Raw genomic sequence first — 11,064 nt, 5'->3', positions numbered from 1 at the left:
AATGTATGACATTTTTATATTTGTATCCAGAATCCATACAAGCAAAGTGAATCCTGCATTGAGGAGGGGGTTGGACACGGTGACGCTGGTGGTCCTTTCCAACTCTATAATTCTTTCATTCTACGATAAACGTCAGACTACAAGATCGAAAAATGTGAAAGCTAAAATTTGGGTCAGTCCGAAAACTTTTGGCCACGACCACATATAGAATGAAAAAAATGGGAATCTAAAGAATTTTTTCTCAATTAGCTAAATTAGTCCAGAATTCGAGAAGGATTTTTACTTTCTTCTGGATTAACAAATGTGACCTACCATTCTCCTTCCTACACTTCCTTTGATTGGACTTTTTTAAATGTACTGTATAAAAAGTATTTTGGTGATGATGTATCCAACAATAGGTCTGGTATAATATCTGCAACATGATTGATACTGTTAGAATTATGTATATAAGTCTTTACCTTCCAGGTTTTGTGTTTCTCTTGTGTCCCTCGAATCAGAATCTTTTTGATCTGTATATTTTTCGTCCTTTCATTCACTAATAAAGATCAATGTTATGGGCGTCACAAACCAAACAAAAGTCACAGAGTTTATGTTTTCTGGACTGACTGATAATGAGAATTTGAAATCCTTCCTCTTCATACTAATCCTGCACGTCTACACTGTGACCATAGTGGCCAATGTTGGCCTGGTGGCTATTGTCAGTAACACATCAAACCTCCAGAACCCAATGTATTACTTCCTGAGTTACCTCTCTCTGGTGGATGTCTTCTATTCATCTACCATAACCCCTAAGATGCTGGTAGACCTTAAGTGTTTGGAGAAGACCATCTCTTTTGAAGGCTGTGCTCTCCAGTTCTTCTTCTATGCTGCTCTGGGATCTATTGAGACTCTTCTTCTCTCCACCATGTCCTATGACCGCTATGTTGCCATCTGCCATCCTCTCCATTATGTCTCCATAATGACTAAGAAGAAATGTGTGTGCCTTGTTCTTCTTTCCTTCTCTATTGGCTTCTTACAGTCATCAGTACAGACTGGCTGCTCTTATACACTTCGATTCTGTGGGCCCAACCTGATCGACCACTTCTACTGTGATGCTCCTCTGGTCATCAGACTCTCTTGCTCAGACACTTCCACCTGTGACCTGGTTACTGTCTACATTGTAGGTGGTTTGGCCATAGGCTCTTTGATTACAATCCTCATTTCATACACCCTAATTATATTTTCAGTTATAAATATAAGATCTAGAGAGGGAAGGAGGAAAGCCTTCAGTACCTGCTCTTCACACCTCATGTGTGTCTGCATCTTCTACGGCACTGTGCTGTTCACATACATGCGTCCTCCCTCCAGCGTCTTTACCGTGCGAGACAAGGTGGCTTCTATCTTCTATACAGCTGTAACACCAATGCTAAACCCCCTGATATATAGTCTGAGGAACCAACGTGTGAAAGGAATCATAATACAATCAGTTCACATGTTTTCCAGGTCTCAAATATGGACTAGCATCAGAAAGTAACCTTCAACACTTATTTAAGGAGTCAAGAGCAGAAAGATTGCCCATTTGACCTCTCCTTTGCACACAATACATTACCATATTGCCAAATCTTGGTTCTGCTAGTTATATGTTCTCGAGCTCTAGATTGTGTGTTTTTGCCTTTCTCATGCCTCTGTGTTCAAGCCTCTGGGCCTGTGCTTTGTGGTCGGATTCTCTATCCACTGAGCCACAGCAGTTACACCTTTTCTCTAGGTGTTCCTTGCTTTAGTCTTTTTAGTTTAACAGATGTTTTCATTTATTCATTTGTCTGCCCACTCACCTTTCTGGTGCGGCCAGAGGTGTATCTAGGCTAGGTTTTCTGACACACAGGGGAAGAATTCAGTTTGGTGCCTCCCCCCCACCCCCACCTCAACAAGCACATATGTGATTTGCACACTTAGTCACATGCCGATGAGCTGCTCTTCCTAATTCTCGCAATGTTCAGTGAAAAACTGAGAGAAGAAGGAAGAGAAGCTCATTGTCACGTGAGCGTAGGTATGAAAATTGTATACAAATGAAGTGTCCACGTGATGACTGATGGAACCTACCGATCTGGGTCCTGACAGTGAGGATATTACATGCTAGTAGGATTGGCTTTAGGGTTCATTTTATAATTAAAGGGTGCACCCAGGTTTGAGATGAAAGTCTGCAGTCACTTTAGGTGACCAGAGGCTTCTGAATTCTCACAGTGCATGCACTGCACACTTTTAGGATTCTCCCTTGCACAAGTATGTGATCTGTATACTTCTGGCCACATTCCGATTAGACATGTCCGGCCTCGCTCTATTGATTTTCATTGAGTGAGGCCACTCATGTCTAGTCGGAACATGACCACATGTATGCAAATCGCCGGCAAGAGACAATCCTGACAGTGTGCAGCACTGGGAGAATTCAGAAGTCTGCAGTCACATAGAATGACATGAATAAAAATACGAGAATTAGTCAGTATCACAAAAAACATGCACATCCAGGTACCTGATAGATGACATCATCTCTGCCGTCGTTCTTTTTCTTTTCTTCTTCATCTTGTCCAGACGCCATGATGACATTTCTCATCCACAGCTCGTCTCTTGTCCGGCCTTCTGCAACACATCCAGACACGATGCCCTTAAAGATAGCAGTATAGCACTCCTGAATAAAAATATCTGCCCTAAGTTGAGCCCCTGAATAAGTAATTGCCCCTCGCTATAGTCCCTGCACATAATATGACCCCCACACTGTCCCTCTTATGGTACATGCCCTCCACACTGCCCTCTTCTTTCCATACTGGGCCCCCTCTTCAAACTATCCTTTCACACTGTGTCCCACTATACTGCCCAGTCTCTATACTATGTGCCCTCATCACGCTTCCCCTCCTTGGCTTACTATCCCTTCCTGGCTGTGACCTTACACTGTTCCACCATGACCCCCGACACTACTCAGTTTTTATTCTGTGCCCACTCACATTTTTCTCCCCCTAAACTGTCTCCTCGCACTATTACTCTCAATAATCTCCTCACACATTTGCCATCTCACTCTCCATACTGCCTCTTCACACATCCCCCCGACTCCCCATACTGTGTCTGCACTCGTCCCATAACCCTCGCCCCCATACTGTGTCAGCATATGTGATGACACAGCATTTCCTCTTAGTTATGCCAGACATAAATTCCATAGGCCCATAATCATAGACTATTGTCTGAATTATTGACTTGTCTTGTAGGTTGAATTGATATTTGTCAATTGATGAATGGTTCTTATATACCTCTTACATCAACTCCTACAGTTTATTGTGTAGTTATCTTTGCAAAACAGGGAAGCGAGGTCAATGAACAATGATGTTTGCTAATATGTGGATTACACATTATACCAGTCCCTGCAGTTTGTTGACTTGCAAACATTGAAGGATAAACTATAAATGTGGGTTAACCTTATCACCTCGCCTCCCCTTGACCTGTGAATGATGGCTTGAAGGACAGTTGTGACCTATATAAGGAGACTTTGCCACTGTTCCAAGTGGCTCTACAGGATGTCAGCTTAGGGGACCATGGCCCCAGCTGGAAGAACACAGATCTGCTATGTTGACCAGTGCTGAACCCTCAGAGACATTTTGAAGAATTCAATTTGGGACAATTAGGTCACCTGGCCACATAACTCACTGCTCTCAGCTAGCTTCCAAACCTTGTCGTTACCTTCTATTTATGGGTGCCTGCCAAAAGCGGGGTGCCACTGGTGGTGGTAGTTGGCCCTGGAAGCGGCTCTGATCCAAACGAGTCAACAGATGGGTGAGACTCTGTAAAGTTGCACAATCTTTGATATTTTGCTGGAACAATTCTATGTGCTATTTGCCAGTTTTGTGGTTCAATAAAGTAACGTTACATTGCCACTGTTTTACTTTCACTCTATGTTGTCTGAGTACCATCATGCCCACAGTAAAATGAGAGCAGGCATTCAGTGGGATGATCCCAGGTCTATGCGGTCTTGAGTCAGCAGACAATAGCACTCACTGAGCCCTGTGTCTCCACAGCATACATTTTCCCCTAGCTCCTCATACTGTGTCTGCACCCATCCCCCATGCTATTTCCTCATACATGCCCCCCATTGATATGGAAATTTGGGGTTGGATAAATTTATCCCTATGTGTGTGCTGCGGCCGCTCCCAATAAGACTGAGTATTTTGAGCGCTCAAGGAATGAGACTGCACACCATGTTGTGTCAATAACATTCCATCAATACTGATACTTTATTGTACATACATAGTTTTTATGATAGCAAATAGAAAGGAGTGGTTAGGAGTGGTTAGTTAATTACCATATTGTCTAGCTCCTCTGTCATTGGTTATCTAAACATATATGGAATATTGTGATTAATGCTCATATGACTACTGATCAAGCAACTAAAATGTAGCTCTGTATCTAGGACAAAGTTGAGACATTTGATCAGCAGTTAATACATCTGACACTGTTCCGCTTTTGGGATGGAAAACCCCATACAATCTGTCTGGCTTAGATCAGTTCATGTCAGCCATTTTAAACCATTGATTATAATGTATATATTGGCTGTGAGCATATGAGTATATATGCTTATAGAGGAGTATACATGCAAGTGAGATCTACATGATATATATATATATATACAGTATATATTTATATTTCTATCACAAGCCCCCCTTAGATATCCCTTGCCCTAATCCTAGCCTCCTGTCCCAAAGCGCAGCAACTCTTTTGTGCTGTCGGTGAACTGACAAAAGCCTAACGCCTGTGCCCCACTCCGTACAGACTTTTCGCAAATGGGCGGTCAGGAGATCTGTTGCAATCAGTCTCTTAGTCAATAGCATGTGTAGTGAGCGATGTGTAATCTTTATCAGGTAGGTCATCTATCCTGTCAGGTCACGACATCATTCTGGCTTGGATGTCATCTTCTGGTAGGGGAGCTTTCCTGCAATGCGATGAGTGGCTCCAAGTGGGTCTTCCCTCCAGTTTCACAGAGCTTGGTGTCAGCAGCACTTGAACAGGACCATCAAATCTGGGATCGAGTGGTGTTCTCCTTACAAACTTTTTCACCAACACCAAGTCTCCTGGCTTCAAGGAGTGCGTACCGGACACCGAATCTGGATCTGGCAATGAAGAAAAAAACTTGAGAATGGATGTTAGCAAGTTTCTTGGTGAGTTCAATTTACATAAGCAGACAAAGTATATTGCATAATCAGCTGTTGAGGGAAAGGATACCCCTAACCTGGGACTAGACCCAAACAAAATTTCATATGGTGACAGCTTTTCTGGGCCTCTGGGAGTGTGCCTTACACTAAGTAGTGTGATTGGGAGTGTGTAGGCCTAAGTCTGACCCTACTGCTGACTAGATCTCTAGTGTGAGATTTGCTGTGAATGCGGGTACCTGGTCACTCTCTATCACTTCTGGGACCCCATAGCTGCATATCTCGTCTCTGAGAGTAGCTTCTTTGCAGTAGTCTTTGCTGACTGGTTCCTCACTGGGAAAGCTTCTGGCCATCCTGAGAACACGACCACAAGGGCATATTCGAAACCTCCACTTGGCGGGATTTGGATGTGGTCTATCTGGATCCTCTGGAAGGGGTACAGTGGTCTGGCAAGATGATGTGTGGGAACTTTCTCCATTCTTCCAGGGTTGCATTTGCCGCAGGTCAGACAGCTGCTAGTGCACTTGGCTGTTAGGGTGGAGATTTCTGGAGCGAACCAGTAATCACCAATCGGATCATTCATCTGTGTCTTTAATCTGTGTGTGGGCCCATGTGCCCACTGGACCACCATAGGGTACATGCTTCGGGGTAAACAGGGTTTGTAGTCCATTGAGTATACCCTTCTTTCTTCATGTGTTGCTCACTTCTGCATCCACCATTCCTTCTTGTCCTTTGGGGCTTGCTCTTGCAGCTTTTTGAGCAGGTCACAGGACGTTATTTGGTCAGGTTTCTTGTCCTCAGTCATCATGTAGTAGCCATCAGGCTCTACGACCTCTCCCACTTTTCCATATTGTCTTCCTTTGACTGCTTATTTGGCTGCCATATCTGCCATGTTGTTGCCTCGTGCCTCTACTGTGTTTAGTTTTCCATGCGCTTTGACTTTTAGTACTGCCACGACTTTTGGAAGTTGAAGTGCATTCAGCAGGTCCTTAATGGCTCCATGATGCTTCACGATTGTTCCGCTTGCTGTGATGAAGTCCCTTGCAGCCCAGATGGGTCTGAAGTCGTGTGCTATGCCATGCAAGTACCTTGAATCGGTATACATTTTCTCAGTCTTGTCTTCTGCCATCTGGTAGGCCTTCATCAGCGCTATCAGTTCAGCTTCCTGGGCTGACAGACTGGGCAGCAGACTTCTGGACCACAGGATCTCTTGATTGCTGGTCACTGCACAACCCGTGTGGAATCTTCCTTCATCATCTGCAAATCTGGAGCCATCCACATAGAGGATCAACTCTGGGTTGGTCAGTGGCTCTTCTGCTACCTTGGGTAGTCCTGCTGTTTCCTGTTGCATGATGCTGAAGCAATCATGGTCATCTGTCCGCAGCAAATTCAGATCCCATGCAGACTTTTTATCTGAGGGTCCATATCTGTATCCCCCTTGGGAGTGGGAGTAGAGTGGACGGGTTGAGGACTGTGCATCTGGAGATGGTGACATTGTTGGGCAGGAGTAGAGAGCACTGGAGGCGAAGATGCCTGGCGGTGGAGAGATGTTTTAGCTGGGTTTGGTTGAGGATTGCTGAGATGTCATACAGAGCCAATGGCTTTTCCACTGATGTCAGTAGTCCTGTCCAGGGGGGCGTGTGCTGCAACTGCTGCTCTCATGTGGGAGGAAGAGGCTCCCCTTGCAACTGGATCCAGGTGAGCTGAAAAGTAGTCCAAAAGTCTCTGCTTTCCCCCCTGAAGCTGCATCAGGACTCCAGTAGCAAGGCCTTCTTTTCTCATCAAGTAGAGACGGAATGGCTTCTCGTAGTCAGATAGGCCTAGTGCTGGCACTGAGACTACAGAGTATTTTAACTTCTTGAACGAGCTGAGGGCTGCATCTGTCAGGAGGAACGGGGTCACGCTGACGTATTCACACAGAGGCTGCATTAGGTCTGAGGCATCAGGGATCCAGGCTCTGCAATACGAAACTAGACCAAGGAAGGCCTGTAGCACCTTTGGAGTTGTTGGAGGAACCATCTTCTCCACTGTGGTCTTCTGGTCATCTGTCAGGTGTTTCACCTGGTGAGTAGGGTTGAGCGAAACGGGTCGATCATTTTCAAAAGTCGCCGACTTTTGGCTAAGTCGGCGTCTCATGAAACCCGATCCGACCCCTGTGCTTGTCAGCCATGCGGTACGCGACTTTCGCGCCAAAGTCGCGTTTCAATGACGCGAAAAGCGCCATTTCTCAGCCAATGAAGGTGAACGCAGAGTGTGGGCAGCGTGATGACATAGATCCTGGTCCCCACCATCTTAGAGAAGGGCATTGCAGTGATTGGCTTGCTGTCTGCGGCGTCACAGGGGCTATAAAGGGGCGTTCCCGCCGACCGCCATCTTACTGCTGCTGATCTGAGCTTAGGGACAGGTTGCTGCCGCTTCGTCAGAAGCAGGGAGAGCGTTAGGCAGGGTCCACTAACCACCAAACCGCTTGTGCTGCAGCGATTTCCACTGTCCAACACCACCTTCGGTGTGCAGGAACAGTGGAAGCTATTTTTTTTTTTTCCCCTCAGCGCTGTAGCTCATTGGGCTGCCCTAGAAGGCTCCGTGATAGCTGTATTGCTGTGTGTACGCCACTGTGGAAACCAACTGCTTTTTTCAAAGCACATATCCTCTTGTTCCTTCCTTTCTGCACAGCTATCTTTTTTGACCTCAGGTTAGCATCCTCAATAATCAGAACCTCCCACTCCCGTCTCCAAGACTTTACACGTGCGGCGCCGATTCTTTGGAATGCACTACCTAGGTTAATACAATTAATCCCCAATCCCCACAGTTTTAAGCGTGCACTAAAAACTCATTTGTTCAGATTGGCCTACCGCCTCAACGCATTAACCTAATTATCCCTGTGTGGCCTATTAATAAAAAACAACAACATAATCACGTTCCTCCATCATGTTCTCATACACTTTATGCAGTTAATAGCCTCTGTGTCTGTACTGTTACATACTTAGGCAGTTAACTGGTTCATGCAGCTTTACATGAACACCCGAGCCTTACACTATGGCTGGTCCAAATAACTAAAGCAATTGTTACCATCCACCTCTTGTGTCTCCCCTTTTCCTCATAGATTGTAAGCTTGCGAGCAGCAGGGCCCTCATTCCTCCTGGTATCTGTTTTGAACTGTGATTTCTGTTATGCTGTAATGTCTGTTGTCTGTATAAGTCCCCTCTATAAGTTGTAAAGCGCTGCGGAATATGTTGGCGCTATATAAATAAAATTATTATTATTATTATTATTTGTTTGTCCACACTTTTTATTTAATTTGTGCATCAGTCCACTCCTATTGCTGCCTGCCATACCTGGCTTAGATTACTGCAGGGAGATAGTAATTGTAGGACAGTCCCTGTTTTTTTTTTTTGTTTTTTTTTTGTGGGAGATTAAGATTTGCATTTCTGCTACAGTGCCATCCCTGTGTGTGCCATCTCTCACTGAGTGGGCCATAGAAAGCCTATTTATTTTTTCCGTGATTTGTGTTCTAAATTCTACCTCAACACAAAAACACTACATCAATCAGTGGGAGAAAAATATTGGCCTCAGTCAGGGCTTGTGTGCCACTCCTGTGTGTGCTATCTCTCATTCAGTGGGCTATAGAAAGCCTATTTTTTATTATTTTTTTTTTAATATTATTTGGTTTCTAAAGTCTCCCTGAAAAAAAAAAAAAAACCTAAAAAAACAGTGGGAGAGTAATATTGCCCTTTCAGCTTGTGTGCCAGTCTTGACTCCTGGGTGTGCCACCTCTCTCCCTCTCATTCAGTGGGCCATAGAAAGCCTATTTATTTATTTTTTTAAATATTATTGGGTTTCTAAAGTCTCCCTTAAAAAACAAAAAATACATAAAAAAACAGTGGGAGAGTAATATTGCCCTTTCAGCTTGTGTGCCAGGCTTGACTCCTGGGTGTGCCACCTCTCTCTCTCATTCAGTGGGCCATAGAAAGGCTATTTTTTTTTTGGTTTTTTTAATATTATTCGGTTTCTAAAGTCTCCCTGAAAAAAAAAAAAAAACATAAAAAAACAGTGGGAGAGTAATATTGCCCTTTCAGCTTGTGTGCCAGTCTTGACTCCTGGGTGTGCCACCTCTCTCCCTCTCATTCAGTGGGCCATAGAAAGCCTATTTATTTTTTTTTTTAAATATTATTGGGTTTCTAAAGTCTCCCTTAAAAAACAAAAAATACATAAAAAAACAGTGGGAGAGTAATATTGCCCTTTCAGCTTGTGTGCCAGGCTTGACTCCTGGGTGTGCCACCTCTCTCCCTCTCATTCAGTGGGCCATAGAAAGCCTATTTATTTTTTTTTTTAAATATTATTGGGTTTCTAAAGTCTCCCTTAAAAAACAAAAAATACATAAAAAAACAGTGGGAGAGTAATATTGCCCTTTCAGCTTGTGTGCCAGTCTTGACTCCTGGGTGTGCCACCTCTCTCCCTCTCATTCAGTGGGCCATAGAAAGCCTATTTATTTATTTTTTTAAATATTATTGGGTTTCTAAAGTCTCCCTTAAAAAACAAAAAATACATAAAAAAACAGTGGGAGAGTAATATTGCCCTTTCAGCTTGTGTGCCAGGCTTGACTCCTGGGTGTGCCACCTCTCTCCCTCTCATTCAGTGGGCCATAGAAAGCCTATTTTTTTTTTTTTTTTAATATTATTGGGTTTCTAAAGTCTCCCTTAAAAAACAAAAAATACATAAAAAAACAGTGGGAGAGTAATATTGCCCTTTCAGCTTGTGTGCCAGTCTTGACTCCTGGGTGTGCCACCTCTCTCCCTCTCATTCAGTGGGCCATAGAAAGCCTATTTATTTATTTTTTTAAATATTATTGGGTTTCTAAAGTCTCCCTTAAAAAACAAAAAATACATAAAAAAACAGTGGGAGAGTAATATTGCCCTTTCAGCTTGTGTGCCAGTCTTGACTCCTGGGTGTGCCACCTCTCTCTCTCATTCAGTGGGCCATAGAAAGGCTATTTTTTTGGGGGGGTTTTTTAATATTATTTGGTTTCTAAAGTCTCCCTGAAAAAAAAAAAAAAAACATAAAAAAACAGTGGGAGAGTAATATTGCCCTTTCAGCTTGTGTGCCAGTCTTGACTCCTGGGTGTGCCACCTCTCTCCCTCTCATTCAGTGGGCCATAGAAAGCCTATTTATTTTTTTTTTTAAATATTATTGGGTTTCTAAAGTCTCCCTTAAAAAACAAAAAATACATAAAAAAACAGTGGGAGAGTAATATTGCCCTTTCAGCTTGTGTGCCAGGCTTGACTCCTGGGTGTGCCACCTCTCTCCCTCTCATTCAGTGGGCCATAGAAAGCCTATTTATTTTTTTTTTTAAATATTATTGGGTTTCTAAAGTCTCCCTTAAAAAACAAAAAATACATAAAAAAACAGTGGGAGAGTAATATTGCCCTTTCAGCTTGTGTGCCAGGCTTGACTCCTGGGTGTGCCACCTCTCTCCCTCTCATTCAGTGGGCCATAGAAAGCCTATTTATTTTTTTTTTTAAATATTATTGGGTTTCTAAAGTCTCCCTTAAAAAACAAAAAATACATAAAAAAACAGTGGGAGAGTAATATTGCCCTTTCAGCTTGTGTGCCAGGCTTGACTCCTGGGTGTGCCACCTCTCTCCCTCTCATTCAGTGGGCCATAGAAAGCCTATTTATTTATTTTTTTAAATATTATTGGGTTTCTAAAGTCTCCCTTAAAAAACAAAAAATACATAAAAAAACAGTGGGAGAGTAATATTGCCCTTTCAGCTTGTGTGCCAGTCTTGACTCCTGGGTGTGCCACCTCTCTCCCTCTCATTCAGTGGGCCATAGAAAGCCTATTTATTTTTTTTTTAAAATATTATTGGGTTTCTAAAGTCTCCCTTAAAAAACAAAAAAT

The 11,064-nt window shown here is 43.4% G+C and overlaps 1 protein-coding gene across 1 annotated transcript; it reads left to right on the top strand.

The window, feature by feature from the left end:
• The first annotated feature begins 553 nt into the window (after positions 1–553).
• Positions 554–1,513, top strand: LOC143774594 (olfactory receptor 5B12-like). The gene has a single exon (XM_077262345.1). It carries the CDS (start codon positions 554–556, stop codon positions 1,511–1,513), a length of 960 nt encoding a protein of 319 aa, XP_077118460.1.
• The last annotated feature ends 9,551 nt before the right edge of the window (positions 1,514–11,064 follow it).

Source organism: Ranitomeya variabilis, chromosome 5 (assembly GCF_051348905.1).
Source record: "Ranitomeya variabilis isolate aRanVar5 chromosome 5, aRanVar5.hap1, whole genome shotgun sequence".
NCBI lineage: Eukaryota > Metazoa > Chordata > Amphibia > Anura > Dendrobatidae > Ranitomeya > Ranitomeya variabilis.
This window is presented reverse-complemented; position numbering and strand designations above follow the sequence as displayed.

Coding starts and splice junctions, on each gene's coding strand:
- LOC143774594 (XM_077262345.1), top strand. CDS start 554: ATGGGCGTCACAAACCAAACAAAAGTCACAGAGTTTATGTTTTCTGGA.